General features: G+C 42.3%; 2 protein-coding genes and 1 long non-coding RNA gene across 3 annotated transcripts; 1 reads left to right on the top strand and 2 right to left on the bottom strand.

Annotated features, from left to right (window-relative positions):
* Nucleotides 1-12,681: 12,681 nt before the first annotated feature.
* LOC143368895 (uncharacterized) lies at nucleotides 12,682-14,120 on the bottom strand. Its single transcript, XM_076812101.1, has 3 exons — nucleotides 13,854-14,120; nucleotides 13,078-13,757; nucleotides 12,682-13,012 (listed from the first exon to the last, which is right to left on the bottom strand). The coding sequence occupies exons 1-3, from the start codon at nucleotides 14,118-14,120 to the stop codon at nucleotides 12,682-12,684; spliced, it is 1,278 nt and encodes a 425-aa protein (XP_076668216.1).
* A 45-nt stretch (nucleotides 14,121-14,165) lies between these two features.
* LOC143369438 (uncharacterized) lies at nucleotides 14,166-14,707 on the top strand. Its single transcript, XR_013085408.1, has 3 exons — nucleotides 14,166-14,207; nucleotides 14,273-14,533; nucleotides 14,620-14,707. It is a non-coding gene; the product is annotated as an uncharacterized LOC143369438 (long non-coding RNA).
* Nucleotides 14,708-15,362: 655 nt separating this feature from the next.
* On the bottom strand, nucleotides 15,363-16,238 carry LOC143368894 (uncharacterized). Its single transcript, XM_076812100.1, has one exon. The coding sequence runs from the start codon at nucleotides 16,236-16,238 to the stop codon at nucleotides 15,363-15,365; it is 876 nt and encodes a 291-aa protein (XP_076668215.1).
* Between the last annotated feature and the right edge of the window lie 4,754 nt (nucleotides 16,239-20,992).

Genomic DNA, 20,992 nt, shown 5'->3' with positions numbered 1-20,992 from the left:
CAGTTTTTCGATATCAGTTTTTCAATATCGGTTTTTCAACATCGGTTCTAATATCGGTTTTTCAATATCGCTGTTTCAATATCGATTTTTCAATATCAGTTTTTCGGTATCAGTTTTTCGATATCAGTTTTTCAATATCGGTTTTTCAATATTGGTTTTTCAATATCGGCTTTTCAATATCGGTTCTAATATCGGTTTCAATATCGGTTTTTCGATATCGGTTTTGCAATATCAGTTTTTCGATATCAGTTTTTCAATATCGGTTTTTCAATATCGGTTTTTCAATATCGGTTCTAATATCGGTTTCAATATCAGTTTTTCAATATCGGTTTTGCAATATCATTTTTTCGATATCAGTTTTTCAATATCGGTTTTTCAATATTGGTTTTTCAATATCGGCTTTTCAATATCGGTTCTAATATCGGTTTCAATATCGGTTTTTCGATATCGGTTTTGCAATATCAGTTTTTCGATATCAGTTTTTCAATATCGGTTTTTCAATATCGGTTTTTCAATATCGGTTTTTCAATATCGGTTCTAATATCGGTTTCAATATCAGTTTTTCAATATCGGTTTTGCAATATCAGTTTTTCGATATCAGTTTTCAATATCGCTGTTTCAATATCGGTTTTTCAATATCGGTTTCAAAATCGGGTTTTCAATATCGGTTTTTCAATATCGGTTCTAATATCGGTTTCAATATCAGTTTTTCAATATCGGTTTTGCAATATCAGTTTTTCGATATCAGTTTTCAATATCGCTGTTTCAATATCGGTTTTTCAATATCGGTTTTTCAATATCGGTTTTCAATTTTGGTTTTTCAATATCGGTTTCACTATCGGTTTCAAAATCGGTTCCAATATCGGTTTTGCAATATCGGTTTCAATATCAGTTTTTCGATATCAGTTTTTCAATATCGGTTTTTCAATATTGGTTTTTCAATATCGGTTTTTCAATATCGGTTTTTCAATATCGGTTTTTCAATATCGGTTTCAAAATCGGGTTTTCAATATCGGTTTTGCAATATCAGTTTTTCGATATCGGTTTTTCAATATCGGTTTTTCAATATCGAATTTTCAATATCGGTTCTAATATCGGTTTCAATATCGGTTTTGCAATATCAGTTTTTCGATATCAGTTTTTCAATATCGGTTTTTCAATATCGGTTTTTCAATATCGGTTTTTCTATATCGGTTTTGCAATATCAGTTTTTCGATATCAGTTTTTCAATATCGGTTTTTCAATATTGGTTTTTCAATATCGGTTTTTCAATATCGGTTTTTCAATATTGGTTTTTCAATATCGGTTTTTCAATATCGGTTTTTCATTATCGGTTTTTCAATATCGGTTCTAATATCGGTTTCAATATCGGTTTTTCAATATCGCTGTTTCAATATCGGTTTTTCAATATCGGTTTTTCAATATCGCTTTTGCAATATCAGTTTTTCAATATCGGTTTTTCAATATTGGTTTTTCAATATCGGTTTTTCAATATCGGTTTTTCAATATCGGCTTTTCAATATCGGTTCTAATATCGGTTTCAAAATCGGGTTTTCAATATCGGTTTTGCAATATCAGTTTTTCGATATCGGTTTTTCAATATCGCTGTTTCAATATCGGTTTTTCAATATCGAATTTTCAATAGCGGTTCTAATAGCGGTTTCAATATCGGTTTTTCAGTATCGGTTATCAAATATCAGTTTTTCAATATCGGTTTTACAATATCAGTTTTTCGATATCAATTTTTCAATATCGGTTTTTCAATATTGGTTTTTCAATATCGGTTTTTCAATATCGGCTTGTCAATATCGGTTCTAATATCGGTTTCAATATCGGTTTTTCGATATCGGTTTTGCAATATCAGTTTTTCGATATCAGTTTTTCAATATCAGTTTTTCGATATCAGTTTTTCAATATCGGTTTTTCAACATCGGTTCTAATATCGGTTTTTCAATATCGCTGTTTCAATATCGATTTTTCAATATCAGTTTTTCGGTATCAGTTTTTCGATATCAGTTTTTCAATATCGGTTTTTCAATATTGGTTTTTCAATATCGGCTTTTCAATATCGGTTCTAATATCGGTTTCAATATCGGTTTTTCGATATCGGTTTTGCAATATCAGTTTTTCGATATCAGTTTTTCAATATCGGTTTTTCAATATCGGTTTTTCAATATCGGTTTTTCAATATCGGTTCTAATATCGGTTTCAATATCAGTTTTTCAATATCGGTTTTGCAATATCAGTTTTTCGATATCAGTTTTCAATATCGCTGTTTCAATATCGGTTTTTCAATATCGGTTTTTCAATATCGGTTTTGCAATATCAGTTTTTCGATATCGGTTTTTCAATATCGGTTTTTCAATATCGAATTTTCAATATCGGTTCTAATATCGGTTTCAATATCGGTTTTGCAATATCAGTTTTTCGATATCAGTTTTTCAATATCGGTTTTTCAATATCGGTTTTTCAATATCGGTTTTTCAATACCGGTTTTGCAATATCAGTTTTTCGATATCAGTTTTTCAATATCGGTTTTTCAATATTGGTTTTTCAATATCGGTTTTTCAATATCGGTTTTTCAATATTGGTTTTTCAATATCGGTTTTTCAATATCGGTTTTTCATTATCGGTTTTTCAATATCGGTTCTAATATCGGTTTCAATATCGGTTTTTCAATATCGCTGTTTCAATATCGGTTTTTCAATATCGGTTTTTCAATATCGCTTTTGCAATATCAGTTTTTCAATATCGGTTTTTCAATATTGGTTTTTCAATATCGGTTTTTCAATATCGGTTTTTCAATATCGGCTTTTCAATATCGGTTCTAATATCGGTTTCAAAATCGGGTTTTCAATATCGGTTTTGCAATATCAGTTTTTCGATATCGGTTTTTCAATATCGCTGTTTCAATATCGGTTTTTCAATATCGAATTTTCAATAGCGGTTCTAATAGCGGTTTCAATATCGGTTTTTCAGTATCGGTTATCAAATATCAGTTTTTCAATATCGGTTTTACAATATCAGTTTTTCGATATCAATTTTTCAATATCGGTTTTTCAATATTGGTTTTTCAATATCGGTTTTTCAATATCGGCTTGTCAATATCGGTTCTAATATCGGTTTCAATATCGGTTTTTCGATATCGGTTTTGCAATATCAGTTTTTCGATATCAGTTTTTCAATATCAGTTTTTCGATATCAGTTTTTCAATGTCGGTTTTTCAACATCGGTTCTAATATCGGTTTTTCAATATCGCTGTTTCAATATCGATTTTTCAATATCAGTTTTTCGGTATCAGTTTTTCGATATCAGTTTTTCAATATCGGTTTTTCAATATTGGTTTTTCAATATCGGCTTTTCAATATCGGTTCTAATATCGGTTTCAATATCGGTTTTTCGATATCGGTTTTGCAATATCAGTTTTTCGATATCAGTTTTTCAATATCGGTTTTTCAATATCGGTTTTTCAATATCGGTTTTTCAATATCGGTTCTAATATCGGTTTCAATATCAGTTTTTCAATATCGGTTTTTCAATATCGGTTTTTCAATATCGGTTTTGCAATATCAGTTTTTCGATATCAGTTTTTCAATATCGGTTTTTCAATATTGGTTTTTCAATATCGGTTTTTCAATATCGGTTTTTCAATATCGGTTTTTCAATATCGGTTTTTCAATATTGGTTTTTCAATATCGGTTTTTCAATATCGGTTCTAATATCGGTTTCAAAATCGGGTTTTCAATATCGGTTTTTCAATATCGGTTCTAATATCGGTTTCAATATCAGTTTTTCAATATCGGTTTTGCAATATCAGTTTTTCGATATCAGTTTTCAATATCGCTGTTTCAATATCGGTTTTTCAATATCGGTTTTTCAATATCGGTTTTCAATTTTGGTTTTTCAATATCGGTTTCACTATCGGTTTCAAAATCGGTTCCAATATCGGTTTTGCAATATCGGTTTCAATATCAGTTTTTCGATATCAGTTTTTCAATATCGGTTTTTCAATATTGGTTTTTCAATATCGGTTTTTCAATATCGGTTTTTCAATATCGGTTTTTCAATATCGGTTTCAAAATCGGGTTTTCAATATCGGTTTTGCAATATCAGTTTTTCGATATCGGTTTTTCAATATCGGTTTTTCAATATCGAATTTTCAATATCGGTTCTAATATCGGTTTCAATATCGGTTTTGCAATATCAGTTTTTCGATATCAGTTTTTCAATATCGGTTTTTCAATATCGGTTTTTCAATATCGGTTTTTCAATATCGGTTTTGCAATATCAGTTTTTCGATATCAGTTTTTCAATATCGGTTTTTCAATATTGGTTTTTCAATATCGGTTTTTCAATATCGGTTTTTCAATATTGGTTTTTCAATATCGGTTTTTCAATATCGGTTTTTCATTATCGGTTTTTCAATATCGGTTCTAATATCGGTTTCAATATCGGTTTTTCAATATCGCTGTTTCAATATCGGTTTTTCAATATCGGTTTTTCAATATCGCTTTTGCAATATCAGTTTTTCAATATCGGTTTTTCAATATTGGTTTTTCAATATCGGTTTTTCAATATCGGTTTTTCAATATCGGCTTTTCAATATCGGTTCTAATATCGGTTTCAAAATCGGGTTTTCAATATCGGTTTTGCAATATCAGTTTATCGATATCGGTTTTTCAATATCGCTGTTTCAATATCGGTTTTTCAATATCGAATTTTCAATAGCGGTTCTAATAGCGGTTTCAATATCGGTTTTTCAGTATCGGTTATCAAATATCAGTTTTTCAATATCGGTTTTACAATATCAGTTTTTCGATATCAATTTTTCAATATCGGTTTTTCAATATTGGTTTTTCAATATCGGTTTTTCAATATCGGCTTGTCAATATCGGTTCTAATATCGGTTTCAATATCGGTTTTTCGATATCGGTTTTGCAATATCAGTTTTTCGATATCAGTTTTTCAATATCAGTTTTTCGATATCAGTTTTTCAATATCGGTTTTTCAACATCGGTTCTAATATCGGTTTTTCAATATCGCTGTTTCAATATCGATTTTTCAATATCAGTTTTTCGATATCAGTTTTTCGATATCAGTTTTTCAATATCGGTTTTTCAATATTGGTTTTTCAATATCGGCTTTTCAATATCGGTTCTAATATCGGTTTCAATATCGGTTTTTCGATATCGGTTTTGCAATATCAGTTTTTCGATATCAGTTTTTCAATATCGGTTTTTCAATATCGGTTTTTCAATATCGGTTTTTCAATATCGGTTCTAATATCGGTTTCAATATCAGTTTTTCAATATCGGTTTTGCAATATCAGTTTTTCGATATCAGTTTTCTATATCGCTGTTTCAATATCGGTTTTTCAATATCGGTTTTTCAATATCGGTTTTTCAATATCGGTTTTGCAATATCAGTTTTTCGATATCAGTTTTTCAATATCGGTTTTTCAATATTGGTTTTTCAATATCGGTTTTTCAATATCGGTTTTTCAATATCGGTTTTTCAATATCGGTTTTTCAATATTGGTTTTTCAATATCGGTTTTTCAATATCGGTTCTAATATCGGTTTCAAAATCGGGTTTTCAATATCGGTTTTTCAATATCGGTTCTAATATCGGTTTCAATATCAGTTTTTCAATATCGGTTTTGCAATATCAGTTTTTCGATATCAGTTTTCAATATCGCTGTTTCAATATCGGTTTTTCAATATCGGTTTTTCAATATCGGTTTTCAATTTTGGTTTTTCAATATCGGTTTCACTATCGGTTTCAAAATCGGTTCCAATATCGGTTTTGCAATATCGGTTTCAATATCGGTTTCAATATCCGTTTTTCAATATTGGTTTTTCAATATCGGTTATTCAATATCGGTTTCAATATCGGTTTTTCAATATCGGTTTATCAATATTGGTTTTTCAATATCGGTTTTTCAATTTTGGTTTTTCAATATCGGTTTCACTATCGGTTTCAAAATCGGTTCCAATATCGGTTTTGCAATATCGGTTTCAATATCGGTTTTTCAATATCGGTTTTTCAATATCGGTTTCAATATCGGTTTCAATATCGCTTTTTCAATATCGCTTTTTCATATACGATCCTTTCTTGTTAGGTCGGACAATGGTTTTGGTATTTTGGAAAAATTCCTTATAAATCGCCGGTAGTATCCGGCTAATCCGAGAAACTGTCTTATGTTTTTAGCCGTTTTGGGTTGTGGGAATTGTTTAACTGCTTCTAGCTTCTTTGAGTCTGGCCTGACCCCTTCTTCATTAATTATATGACGCAAATAGCACACTTCCCTTTTTAGGAATTCGCATTTATCTGGCTGCAGAGAGAGGTTAGCTTCCCTTAGTCGTTTCATTAATCTTATGAATTTTGGAGTGTGTTCTTGTAGTGAACTAGCGTAGATTACTATGTCGTCTAAGTACACGAATAATTCTACTCCTTGTAATCCAGTAAGAACTTGGTCCATTAACCTGTGGAATGTCGCGGGGGCATTTTTGAGACCGAAAGGCATCCGGTTGAATTCGTAGTATCCATAGGATGTAGAAAAGGCAGTTTTGTGTTTATCTTCTGGATACATTGGTATCTGATGTAATCCTGATGCTAGATAGAATATTGAGAAGTACTTTGCGCTGCCTAGCTGATCCAATATTTCTACTATATTTGGTAAGGGGTATACGTCGCCTATCGTACGTTCATTCAATTGGCGGAAATCTATTACGACTCTCCAGCGTTTATTCCCTTGACAATCCTCCTTTTTTGTTACTATAAATAACGGGGAGTGGTACGGTGAGGTTGAATTCTGTATTATTTTATTTTGCAAGAGATCGTTTATTTGTCGGTTAATTTTCTCCTTGTGGACTTGAGGATATCTATATTGTTTTACGTTTACGGGTGCCTCGTTTTCGGTTATTATTCTGTGTGACACAGCGTTTGTAGCTTCTAATTGGCTTCCAGGAAGGTGGAATCTATCTGCGTATTGTTTAATTAAGTTTTCAATATTGGCTCTCTCTTCCGGATTTAGTGGTTAAGACGAAGTAGTTCGAGTACTTGTTTAACATGATTTGAAGATGCGGTTGGTCTTTCAAGTTTTATTTCCTCGTAAGATTCTATTTCTACCGAAGGTATTTCGATTTTTATATCGTTGGGAGATGTGTTTATGGCGTAGAGATATCCTATTCCATCGTCATTGGTAATTATGGCATTACCCATTAAAATATTGGGGTGTACGTTTATTTTCGGCACGTATCCTGTTTTCAAACCCTGTTTAATAATTTTAACTGGTATTTGATATCTCGTTCGCCCCGGTATTGTTATTTCCACGTTTCTGAATGGTAGGAATTCGTTTCCAATTCTAACTCCTCGCCTCGAGTAATCTATAGTAGTTTTACTTTCTCGGAAAAAATCTGAACCCGAAATTCCATCCTGCTCCAGTGGTAGAGTTTTGACTACGTGAATTTCTGCTATAGTATCTAGTATTTTGGTTTTAATATACCCAATAGTGTTTAGAGAACCCTCTGTTATTCCTTTTAGATTGTAGAAAATGTCTGTGTAAATCTGTGTTCCTGGTAAAACAGCATCTTCTTTGATTACACTTAAATCGGCTCCAGTATCGACCATCATTAATACTTTGTTTGAGTTAAATTCTGGACTGCTTAACGCTAAACTGGGGGCTCTCCACATTTTCATGGGTAGAAATTTTAACACGGCTTGACTGCGTACAGATTTTTGGGAAGGATTTAGTGTTTGCTGTACGGGATTTGGTGATTCCGCGGATCTTCGTTTGTTGTTATACATTTTCTTTATACATTCCTCAATAGAGTGTCCTTTATTCTTACAGTATCGACATTCGACTTGTTGTGTTTGACGCAACGCGGGATTACGCGGCGTTTCTCGGGACCCGGTATTATACGACGATGGCCTTGAACTGGTGTTATATCGCGGTGTGGAGTTTTTCTTCCGGCATTCCTGAACCGTGTGTCCTACCTTACGACAATGATCGCAATATTTAGACTGCCAACTAATTTGCGCTATTTGTCCAACTGGAAATTTACTGCTACACTCACTACCTGAGTGCCCGTACCCGAAACAATTAGTGCACTGCGCGGAGTGCGATAGTCCTTCTGCGAACTTATTTCTCATTATGTTTTCTTGACATTCGGCTTCGGCTTTGATAGCGGAGCTAATGGCTGTATCAAGGTCGGCGAATTCGACGGTTCGCATTCGTGCGTAGATTTCAGGTTTTAACTCCGTTAAAAAGGCTTTAATTGAATTTGTGTCCGCGGATTTGTTGTATTGCGCGACGTGTAAAGGAACCTCTATTTCATTGCAATATCTTAATTGTAGGAGAATTCCGGAGACTCGACTGCTATAGTCTACAGTGGCTTCATTCGGTAACTGAGCAATTTTTTACATTTCTCCATACAACTGAATTGAAGAATGTAATGGGGCGAAACGAGAGCTGAGAACTCTAATTACTTCTTCTATAGTATTATAATCGCCGTTAAGTATGACTCGAGAGGCTTGTCCGGACAACTAACATTTGATTAACTGTACTAAACCGTATTCGGCGTTCGGCGCGATCATATTTTTCGCGTTCCTACAGCATTTTGAGAATTGGTGAATAGTAATATTTCGCCCATCAAAGGCTGGAACTGTGTCTGCGGCATCGCGAATTCGGGTATGCGGTTGGCGTGCATTTTCCTGATTTAATTGTAACCGCTGCAGTTCTTCTACAACTGCGTCTACCTGAGGGGTGTTTGTAGCCATGATTTGACTTTTAATACGCCTGACTTAGTAAAGAAAGAAGGAGTCTTGTTCTTCTCTAGGAGGGTTTATCTCCCTTGCCACACGTTTTGCGGTTATAAAGCAACTAATTATCCCACCGCTGTCACCAAAATTTTTACTACTTGTAACGTTCTAGAACGGGTCGTGCCGTTTGTCACAGGAGATTCCACGAATAGAGCGGTTACTCGTGGAATTGTGGGATTGGTTCGGGTGGCGTGAGATAAAGAAATGAATTTCAAGAAACGAGAGTCCTTCTTTACCATAAAATAACAAAAGTAATTTATTCAAAATAAAGGGTTTGACGTTTGGTCGGATCTGAACATATGTTACGACACGGTGTCGTGGGAATTTGATTATAAATTGATCGAGCAATTGAGAATTGCGTAATGACGTATCGGTCAGTATTAAAGTAACGAAAAATTACGCTTGGTCGATAAGAAATAGATTATTTAGACGCTTCGGTCGGTATTAAAGTAACGAAAATTACGGTTGGTCGATAAGAAATAGAATTTGGCCCTTTGGTTGGTAGGGCTGAACGCAAAGATTCGTTTTTAGACGATTTCGGTATATAATGGTTAATTAATTAGTTAAATAGTACGATGCTAGATCGCTAATTGCACAAGAGTCTCGACGCTAAGTCGGTAATATAAATGTAATACAAGGAATGACGCTAGGTCGTTTGAATAGGGTGTTCGAGAGGATTCCTTTTCCCAATTTCGTACTGGCTTCCTGTTGCCTAGCAGATTGCCCACGCTTTCTAGGATGGAAGCCGAGGGTTAGTTAAAGCGATCTCGGATGGTAGCCAGGTAGCCGGTTAGGGCGTCCCCAGATGGAAGTTGATTTGGTCGGCGTCCTTCCTTCAAAATGGTATTTTCTTCTGGTGCCTATCAGCTGGCCCACGCTTTGGAGTATGGAAGCTGAGGGGGCTAATTAAAGCGACCTCGGAATTGAAGGTGAGGGGGCTAATTAAAGCGACCTCGGAATTGAAGGAGGTATTAGGACGTCGATTTAAGATAAACTGAGCGGCTACTGTTTGGCGAGACTTTGATCTCGCCAATCACTTGCTTCGCGAACTCGCGCACCAATTAGAATTAGCATCTGGTTTCCGCCGGTCGCGCACTACACTTGAGTTATTCGGCGTCCGGTTGAACGCGCGGTCTACGCAAGCGCGTTTGGTTCGTTCGCGGAACTGAGTTCGTCGTTTGAAATGGAGCGGTAATGCGCGTGCATTGCGCGTTCGCATGTACCCTGTTTCTTGTTGGGTATCATGGCGCTCGCAAATCCTTAGTATTAATATTACAAAACAATGATTAATATGAAATATTAATGAAAAAATTTATGGCGGTAGGTAGCGGTACGTTACAACGTTGTACACAATGACTCGAGGGCTCCTCTTGGCCGGTGCCCCGACGACGAAACCAGCTGCCTTCAGCTTCTCATTAGAGACAAGCGCGGAAATGTCGCATTTCTTAGCCGCCTCCACAAAGATGCCGTTGCCCTGGATTCTGCGGACATTCCTGACTTGCAGCTTTTCCGCTTTCGCGGAGATCATTTCGAAGACGGCCAGCTTGGTTTTGTCGCTGCTCTCGTAAGCCACGGTGTCACTCGGAACTATTGTGGCGACGTTTGGAGGGTCCTGCTTCAGGTTAGAGGCCGATGCCGCTCGGGACTTAACTCCGACGCGTTCCGCGAATGTCATTTGGCGACGGGGAGGGGGCTGGCTCGAGCATTTCTCAACGGCGCTAGACACGACGCGGCGCCGATCGATGTTTTCAGCCGTGAGGGCCACAATGCGACCCTCGAGGCGGCTGCTGTAGACGAGGGACTCGTTTAAGAGGGCCTGGAATTTCCCGATGCTCGCTATGACGAAGCCCAAGGTCTCATGGTCGGCCGCGTTTTCCGGAGAAGTTAGGAAATTGAGTACCTTCTTGTAGGTTTTCTCGGACATGGACTTAAGGCCCTGAATAGAGGCGAGGGATGCTGGAGTATCCTCGTCGCGGGAGGGGAATGCGGTGGGGGCGACAGCCTCAGAATCAGAACGAGTTACTTTCTGCTTCGTGGGTCTGCGCGGTTCCTTGAAATTCGCGGTGGAGGGGCTGTCTGACTCGAGCTCTGATTGGATTTTTCTCTTCCTTTGGGATTTCTTCTGGTGGGTGGGGGCGGATTCGAAGTCCGTGGAGTCACCGTCCATATTACTGGCCATGGTGGAAACTATCACGCCGCGCGGGGAGGGGAGCAGCGACCAAGATGGCGCCCAATATGGCCGCCCTAACCTACGCCTGTCAAAAAGTACAAATAAACTGCAATAACTATTTTAAGAAGTGACTGATTCAGACCCTGAGGCTGTGTAACTGTTCGAAATACGGGCCTGCACGCGGACGATTGGGGGTTCGGTAAAGCAAAGACGCACGGGGAAGTTATACACGAACACGTATATGACGCTAGTCGAGCGACGCCCCCAATCGACGCTACCTCGATTGTCGACAATTTCTGGATTTCCAGCACAGGTATCACACTTCCTAATATCACAAAATGTTCGTGGTCACTTAAGCGTCGCGAGGAAACACTCGAAGCGAAAAATAACTTGGTTTATACCGACTAAAAGAACCGAAAACTGCGGAACGTCACGAGGCGCGTCCGTTCCCGATCCAAGATGGCCGACCAGTCCACGCAGGTGGGACAGATAGTGTCGGCTTTCCGGTCAGAGTGACGCGCCGCAAGCCTCAGAGTTTCCTCTATAGCGGCATTTGAGCCATGCGAGATGTTATGGGCGAAAGTTACTTTCTAGCTAACCCGTGACAAGGGAACCTCCAGTGTAGATGGAAAAACTGGAGGGGCCTGGAAAAGCCCTGCCTTCATCTGTGAGGAATCATTGGACAAGTTGGATCTACCCGTGAGGGAGTCGGCTCGTTTAGTCCAGTGGGGACCACGAGGAGGAAGAGCCGCCAGCTTTCGCTTGATCCCAGCAGGTTGGTTCAGCGAGTGCTATCACCGTTAAACCTTGTAGCCACAATGCCTAAGCATTGCCTGCGTGGGCTGCCAAGGTTATACGTACCTACGGTGGTTGAGGGCTCCGAGTTTGGGAGCGAATTTGTCGTCTTCCAATTGCGTTGTTCCGTGGTTGGTGATCCTTTGATTGTGGGTTCTGCGTACGGGGTGTTTGTTCCCATGTGAGCTCCTTTTTCAGGAGTGTGATCCTTGCTGTCTTAGAGAATTCCTGCAAACAGTCTTCTTCTGTTAGGCATTTGATAGTCGGTGGCCATTAGATTCTGAGCTCCGAAGCTTTTCTACGAAGCTGTAGGCGTTCTTCGTCGTACAGTGGACAGTGAAATAGTATATGTTGAGGTGTTTCATCCTCCGTGGGGGTGCAGCTGCAGTTTGCGTTGGTTTTCCGTTTAAATGTGACAAGTTTTTTTGCAAAGTCACCATGTCCGGAGAGGAACTGACTATTGTAGTGTGTCGTGTATATACATTTGTTCTCCAATCGCTCATTCACATCAGGGAATATGGAGTATGTGTGCCTTCCTTTTTCTGAGTTGGCCCATCTGGTTTGCCATTCCACGAGGAGGGCTGCTTGGATTGCCTGGTGAGGTGAATGTATTTCGGCGTCCTCGGGAAATTTGTAGCCTCCAATCTGGAATGGTATGCCTTTTCTTATTTTGTAGTTGAGAGTTGCCTGCTTAATTTTCAGAACAATGGGGAAGATCCCGGCGATAACGGGGAGAGCTTCGGTCGATGTCGTGCTGTAGGTCCTGGTCACCCGGAGTAGGACGCAGGTGGGACAGCGGTGGATGAACGCCTTCACCATCGGTCGTCCTCGCAGAATCCAGCAGTGCTGGCGCAGCGTGGACAGCGTGAGCTGGATGTCGCCGTGTAGACAGCGTCAGTGAGTCTCGTCGATCCAGAACGTGGCCAAATGAGTCTTATCAGGCATGATGAGTGGATGCTTACGGCTGAAGAGGAGCAGCGAGTGCTGCAGCCGCCCGCTGACACGGAGGATGCCGTTGTCATCCAAGAAAGGGTTGAGTCGTAGTAGACGGCTTTTAGTCGGTAGAGGACGCTTGGCCTGAACACAACTAACTTCCTGGGCGAAGCACTGGCCCTGCACTAGCCGCACCAGTCTGTGTTGCACTTCCTGGAGCTCGTGGCTAACCAGGTAGGGCTTCCTTGTTCCTTGACGCTTGCGCAGCCATCGACAGCACCAGGCCGTCACCCTAAGGAGACGCCGAAGGTTAGAAAATTTAGCCAGATAAATGCTCGCCTCGCTTTCTGTTGCAACCTGAATATGGAGAGTTTGTCGTTGCTCCTCCAGATCCTGGTCGGGTGATGGAATTGTTTCGCCGGTCCAGTGATCCGTGTCAGCGAGATTGGTCCGATCCACCACAGCGGATGACTAGGCAACTCCGACGGTGCTGGTCCCCGGGAGGCACAATCCGCCGGATTGTCCTGGCTTCGTACATGATGCCACCGGGCGTTCGGTAGCGTGCGTTGGATGTCTGCCACCCGGTTGGCTACGTAAGTTTGCCACCTGCTCGAATGAGATTGGATCCATCCTAATGTAACGAGCGAATCCGTCCACAGGTGAACATCGTCGACGGCCCGGTCCAGTGCCTCCAGTGTTCGTGCGGTCAATCTTGTGAGCAGGTGAGCGCCGCACAGCTCAAGCCTCGGAAGCGACACTCGCTTGAGCGGGGCTACTTTAGTATTTGCGGTAATGAGGCTAATCTGCCGCTGACCCCCATCTCCGCTGACCCGTAGATAGACCACTGCCGCGAAAGCTTGTTCGGATGCATCCGAGAAGCCGTGGACCGCAATGGATTGACGAGTTGCAGTCTGCCCCAGCCACCGAGGAATCCGCACGTCGCGTAGGGTAGGTAGGGCGCCGATGAAGTCGTTCCACAGGCGGTCCTCTTTCGATGAGAGCGGTTTATCCCAGTCCGTCTTAAGCAGCCAGAGTGACTGAATGAATATATTGGCTCGGACTGTTACCGGAGCGAGTCAGCCCAATGGGTCGAAGATCTGGGACGTTTGGCTGAGCACGGTGCGCTTCGTGACCCTCGCTGAAGACAAGTCCTGAAGACAGCATATCTGGAACCGATCACCCTCTGGAAGCCACTGGATGCCCAATACGCGGTGCGGAGTGTCCATATCCCATTGACGTGAGGTCCCCAGGTCGTTGCTAGAGATAGTTCGCAAGAAGTCTTGCGAGTTGGATGCCGATTTCCGAAGGCGAAAGCCGCCCGCCTTGCAGAGTTCAGCCAGCTCTCTCAGAAGCATACGGGCCCCTTCGACCGTGGGGGCACCCGAGAGGACGTCGTCCATGTATACGTCCGTAAGTAGCGTTCGGGAGTCGGCAGGGAAGGCAGCGGCGTCATCCTTGGCTAATTGTTGCAGGCAGCGCAGCGCCAGGTACGGTGCGCACGCCAGCCCGTAGGTCACGGTGCATAATTGAAACGTTCTTGCTTGGTTGCCAGGGCTCCGACTCCAGAGAATGCGTTGGTAGTCCCGGTCGTCCGGGTGTACCACAATCTGCCGGTACATCTTCTCTACGTCGGCGACGAAGGCGATGGGGTGCCGTCTCCAGCGAGTGAGGACGTCAGGTAGCACTGGTAACAGATTGGCACCGATATGAAAAAAGTCATTGAGCCACTTACCGGAGCTGGCAGGCATGGAACCGTTGAAGACGACGCGAAGCTTCGTCGTCGTGCTTGATGCCTTCATGACGCCATGATGAGGTAGGTAGTACCCCGAATCGCCCAGCGGGCAATTTGTGGCTCGCATGTGTCCAAGGTCCTCATATTCCTGCGTGAAGTTTTTGTAGGCCTTATGGAACTCAGGGTCCCGCTGGAATCGGCGCTGCATCGAGGCCAGAGTGCGCAGAGCGGCCGGTTTTGATGTCCCCAGTTCCGGCCGACTCTTGAAAGGTAGTCGGACGACGAATCGACCTTCGGACGTGCGTCGATGAGTGGTGAGGAAATGCTCCTCACATGCCTGTTCATCGAGCGTCAGGGTAGGTTTTACCCGGATTTCCTCCTACTCCTAGAACTTCTCCAGTGTGCTTGTCAAGTCTGGGAGTATTGACACAAACTGTACTGTAGGGTTCCGTTGTTCTGGATGCAGGACGTGAGATCCTTTAACCCCTCCAGTGAGGATCCATCCGAAGACCGTCTCCTGAGCCAAGGGTGAGTCCGGAGGTCTCTTGCGAACGCCGTCGAGCAGAATCTCGTTGTAAACGTCAGCTCCAAGTAGCAACTCCACGGGATCCTGGTTGTCTTGAAGGGAATCAGCCCACTGCAGGCCATGCAGATGGCTCCAGCAGGCCAAGTCGGGTAGTGAGCGAAGCTTATAGCTCGACAGATTTGCTAAGGCGCAGGCAGGGACTCGTACGCTACGCTTCTGATCCTGGTCAGCAGTTACTTCGGCCCACACCATTCCACGTGTGTTGCGGGAGCGCGCGCCGCCCACGAAAGCTAACGGGAGCCGTACCCGTTGTCGTTTGAGCCCCAGCTGCTTGACTAGTTGATCGGAAATGAGTGAGACCTCGCTGCTGGAATCGATCAGCGCTCAGATGACGGCGTATTGTCCAGCTGGCGTATACGCACGCACCCGGGCCGTTCCCAGGATCACGGTCCGCCGGATGCCGTGGTGAGGTATCATCTGTTGCACTGTCGCCTCGCGTGTCGCGTGAAACGTTTCGTGGATGGAGGTATGGTGCTTTTCTGCACAAGTTTGGCAGCGTTTATTAGAGGGGCAGTCGCATAATTTGTGCTTACCTAAACAGTTCAAGCAGCGTTGCAGTGAGGTAAGCGTCGACCGTCTAGCTGACTGCGACTTCTCCTGGTAGCGAGGGCAGAAGAGTAGATAGTGTGAGCCTTGGCACAGCACACACGCCTTGGATGTGTTTCGCCCAGCGGCGACCTGATGCACCTGGGCAGATTTGGAGCCGGTCCGCTTGCCGTGAGCCTCTTCTTCCCGACGTTCGCCCTTCCGCCCTTCCAGAGCCCCAACGCTGTGGATGCGTGAGTCGATGAACTTCTTCAGATCCTCCAAGGTAGGTGGATCCGTGGTGGACCCGAGTGCGGTTTCCCATTCTCGGCGTGATTGGAGATCCAACCGCTCCACCGTCAAATGGACGATCCAATCCGTCGGATCGGGGCGACCCATGTCGGCGAGTGCGTCAACGACGTCCCACGTAGCGTAGTACAGCTGCTTCAGCTCCGCGGACGACTCCCTTTTGACGGGTTGCAGCTCAGTGATTCTCACTAGTTGCAAGCGCACCAATCGTCGTTTGTTTTGAAAGCGCTCCTGTAGTGTTGTCCAGGCGTGTTTGAAATTGGACTCCGTCGGCTTAATATTCCGTATTAAGTCGGCAGCTTCGCCCTTTAGGCAGCCTCGTAGGTAATGGAAACGGTCGACATTACTTAGCGACGTGTCCTTCATAACGAGTGACACGAATAAGTCGTGGAAAGGAGCCGAAATCCCTATATCGACCGTCGAAGGTCGGTAAATTGATTCGTGGCAACAGAGCACGTTGCCGGAGCTCGCCGCCCTCTACGTGTCCCGATGGCAAAGTCGCGTTCGCAGCGTGGGGTTGTGTCCCGACGAGCTCCTCACGCAGGTCCAAGAGCTGAGCCTGTTGATCCATAAAGGACTCTTCGGCTATACTGAAGCAGTCCTTCGTAAAGTATTCGTGTTTTTCCTGTTCGGCAGTTCGCGACTCCATCAATGCCGCCGTGCTGCGTCGCGAACTGCGTCCAGTAGTTTTCGAGCATGTTCAAACGCGATTGTATCATACCGCTCGTGATGTTAGCAGCACCTTTCTTTTTCAGGTTTTCATAGACGCGGGTTAACCGGTGAAAGGTTTCAATCTGTGCGTTGAACTTGTCGGCCATCGTGAAGGTCGAGAGCGAACACAGTCACCACGTGGTCGCGGTAGAAGATTCCAGAACCAATCACTCGAGAGCTCTCGCGGTTTTACCGGCTCCGGCTCGAAGGACCAAAATGTTCAGTACGAAACGTCGAAAGTCTCGCCGATCGCGGATTCGTTTAGTTTAGTACTAAATTAGTCTATAAGATAGTGAGTAAGTATATTTTAAATATAGTCATTAAGTTAAGCTAAGGTCACAAACACTGTATATTTACAAACGTTTACACAATAAACACGAATAGATATAATTGACTATAAAGTTTAGCACTAATGTTAATTTAAGTTAACTGAAATTAAGCGCGAAGTCGCGATTGAACTAAGTAGTTCGAAAAAAGAATTCTGGAGCGTTCCAGTAGTTACTGCGCGAGCACGCGATACAGAGAAAAGGTATTTGTAACTGCTACGGTTCTTGGAAGAGAGAGTGATCGCGGTGATGGATCGGGCCTGTTCGCCGAATTCTGTGACGTCAGCACCTCACTCAACAGCTGATCGTCCTGAGTAAGACGCGTACCGCACCGCGGAAACAAAGCCGTTCGCGTGATGAAGCGTGTTAGCAAAGATATCGGATCGCGCACGTGATGGGACTTGGGATTCGCACGAGTCTTAATTTAATTGGGGGAGTAACTTATTTAATGTTCACATACTATTTACAGTTAAATTGACACTATTTATATCTACAGTTTGTTTCAATAAAACGCAACGCGGAGTAATTACTGTCCGTTAATTACCAAGCAAAGAAGCACAAACTTTCCTACGCGGTAGCAAAGTCCGAAGCAATTAGAAAGGCGCGTGGCACGTGGAATCTGGCTCAGATTCCCAGAAGCAGAGTACAAAGCGTGCGATAAAGCGTTTAGCAAGCAACTAGAAAAGGTATTACCTCGCAGGCGACTCGTCGACAAGTAGATCGAGGAAATCGTCGTCGATTTCCTCGAATCCGCGAGCTCTCCCCCTTCCATCGATCGCCGATCGATGGAACGGAGACAGGATCTATGCTCCACATGAGCAGGGGGGGGGCGTAAATTACTCATCACGCCTGGGTTCGATTCGGACTCGGGAGATGGCGTTATGTTGCTGATTTCGTGAACAAAACGAGATAGCTGTCCAATTAGCTGGGGTGCGCGTCAACAGATGGCCCGACCGATCTCATCACCGCGATCATGCATATCGTGATTTGGTCGCATTAGCCTGTTTAAAAATACGCGCGCCATCGGCTGCGAATCCGCGCCGACTTGGCCTGAAGCTGTTTGGGCCAATCGCAAACAAGTATATGTCGATCGATATTCTTCATTGCCAGGACTTGAAACGCTTCCGAAAATAACTGTTTGAAACTGTTATATAATGGTTTCGATTAAAACGGTTATGGGGAACCTTTATTTGGTTTATGGAATAACTGTTATGAAGAACCGAAATTTCCAACTATTATCTATTTCGGTTACGGTTCCTATTTCTCTTCTCATGTCGGTTCCATAACTGTTATTTTTTCGGTTCTATATCGATTCCGAAACGGTTCCAGAATCAATTCTTGTGTCGATTTTTCCCTAATTGATATTGTTACGAGCCGGGGCTGCGGCAACGCGAGAGGCCGGCGAGAAGGGTATTTCCCAAGGAATATGGTTTATGAATTTGTTAGTAAGGTGCGCGGACCAACCTGATGCGAAATCGGGGAGCCGCTTGGATTATTGACGGCGAGGACGAACCTGATGCGAAATCAGGGAGCCTCTAGGAATGGAGTCAAGCGCGGACGAACCTGATTTGAAATCAGGGAGCCGCAGGAGGGTGAAACGTCGTGAACGAACCCGATGCGAAATCGGGGTGTCACTAGGATGATGTTCACAGACGAACTCGACGCGAAGTCGAGGAGCTGTTAGGAGGTTGGATTATTCACAGACGAACCTGGTGCGAAACCAGGGAGCTGTTCGGAGGTTGGTAGACTTACAGACGAACCTGGTGCGAAACCAGGGAGCTGTAGGATACGGACGAACCTGATGCGAAATCAGGGAGCCGTAGGAGGGTTAAGCGTGGACGAACCCGATGCGAAATCGGGGAGCCACTAGGTTGGTAAAGATTCCTTGTTCTGGATGAAAGGTTGCGAACGAACCTGATGCTAGATCAGGGAGTCGCGGGAAATGTTATTAATGCCTCGTAACTCTTAATTTATATTCGATACAACTCGAGCGGTAAAGTTGTATCAGTGGGTGAGCGCTACTAATATTATAAGGATCGCTGGGTAAAAGATGGGTTTTAACGAATCAACTCGATTTAGAAGTGAACACCATTCGTGTATTCAATATTATAGTACAAATGTGAGTGTCGCGGTTAAATAGTGTAATAAATGTGTGTAAATTACCACTAATTTGCTCGGTGTTGACGCACTGGCGATGCGGGGCGTACGAGCGGCTATTTCAAAGTGTCCAATAGAATGTAAACCGAACTCGCGGATTCTATGAGGTCAATTATGATTCCGACGGAGACTTTAGCTCGATCTTACTGAATTCAACCGGCTCGGTACGAGCGTGACACGACGTTACTCTACACGTAACTGTACTGCTTTTAACCGCAGAGGGTAGAAACCAAAGGGTTTATATAGTCCCAAAAATGAGTGGGGATGCATTAGAAATTTCCATATAAGGAAATTCTTCGGGGTCGTCGTCGTGTCACTCCCGTTCCCATGGTCGTGATCCAGATGGTCGAGATCATGACCCCCCTTAGTTGTATGTGATAAGCAAAAGGATTTTAGGGCGTTTTCCCTTCGCAGACGCGAGCTCGAAAAGTGGTTGAGAGCGGCGTATGGGAAAAATCCACATACGTAACAATATCATTAATAATTATCATTGCTGCAGATTACTGTAATATGTGCATATTCTTTACAAAATCCTTATAGAAACAGCAGAAACTATTAACTTCATATTCTGAATAATATAGTGCGTGTTTAATGTCAAAAATATGTAGCTGATTTATTTTTTTCAACGCTTTATTATTAGAAGTCAGTGATATAAATGATAAATGTTTCTCCTTCGATATTGTAACAGTTTTCAAGCCCTGTTCATTACGTTTCGCGTTAAGTAACATTACGTTTTCTTGTCATTTATAATAATATAAAGCGAAGTTATCCCAAGTCTTTTTACACGTTTTTTTTTTAAATGTACAGTAAGAACATTTCTTAAAGTAACGCTTGTTTGTACTTCTACGTTAGATTTATCTGTATGTAAGAAAAATGAGTATTATTATTATTATTTCTACTTCTACGTTAGATTTAGCTGTATGTAACAGATAACAGATTCTACGTTACATTTAGCTGTATGTAACAGATAACAGATTTTACGTTACATTTAGCTGTATGTAAGATGTAAGAAAAATCCGGATCGAATAAGGAAGGCTGAAAGCGTAACCAAAAGGCCAGGGTAATGATCTCCCTCGACGGCGGCGGGACGTGATCGACGACACATTTTCTTGGTACGCGGAGGGCTCGCTCTGAACGACGGGCAATCGAAATTGCGAATGCTTGGACATCAGTTTGGACTGAGGTAGATATGCACAGGACCCCCAATTTCGGGCGCGAGCGCACATTCGAGCTCGTTCAAGGACAAGCTAGTCCACCAACGGAGTGAGGAGCGGAGCGTCAAAGGCTGCCGCAAGGGTCTCCAGAGTTTGACACCCCGAAAATAAGGCACATTTTGGAGAATTTTTAAAAGGAAAGTATTGAGAATTATAATTCCAATCTCTGTACTTTTATAAATTGAAATTTAAAAATGTGTTTAAATTTTTGTATGCAATAATAGTAAATTGGTTCACAGTTATAATGGTAGTAGTAAGAGGGGTTTGAAAAAAAATTTGTTGCTGGCGAGCATGATTTTGGCTGTCGTAATCATCGGAAACAAAAAACTTCATGCTCTCAGTTCATGTTGAATGAATAATAATATTGAAAAGCACAAAAATGGTTGTATTTCAAATGAAAACATTAATTTTTTTAAAAATTCTGTTTTGCAAAATTGGATTTTTTCAAATATTTACTTCATTCTACTCCACACGATAAAGACACGCATATAGATTAAGAAAAATTGTGCACCTTTTGTTTCCGATGACTACGACAGCCAGAATCATGTTCGCCAGCAATAAATTTTTTTAGACCCTTCTTACTGCAATCATTATAACTTTGAACAAAATTATTATTATTATTATTGCATACAAAAATTTAAACATTTTTCAAATCACAATTAACCCTTCGTATCCTGTGCCTGAGTCAATTTTAACCCACCGTAGGGGTCGC

This window comes from Andrena cerasifolii, chromosome 5 (assembly GCF_050908995.1).
Source record: "Andrena cerasifolii isolate SP2316 chromosome 5, iyAndCera1_principal, whole genome shotgun sequence".
In the NCBI taxonomy this organism is placed as follows: Eukaryota; Metazoa; Arthropoda; class Insecta; order Hymenoptera; family Andrenidae; genus Andrena; species Andrena cerasifolii.
This window is presented reverse-complemented; position numbering and strand designations above follow the sequence as displayed.

Excerpts from the sequence above, each read along its gene's own strand:
- LOC143368895 (XM_076812101.1), bottom strand. The coding sequence starts at position 14,120 with ATGGACGACGTCCTCTCGGGTGCCCCCACGGTCGAAGGGGCCCGTATG. Across the intron at positions 13,758-13,853 it reads AGGACTTGTCTTCAGCGAGG|TCACTCTGGCTGCTTAAGAC; the intron begins GTCACGAAGCGC and ends ATATTCATTCAG. Across the intron at positions 13,013-13,077 it reads GACAAACTCTCCATATTCAG|GGTGACGGCCTGGTGCTGTC; the intron begins GTTGCAACAGAA and ends GCGTCTCCTTAG.
- LOC143368894 (XM_076812100.1), bottom strand. The coding sequence starts at position 16,238 with ATGAAGGACACGTCGCTAAGTAATGTCGACCGTTTCCATTACCTACGA.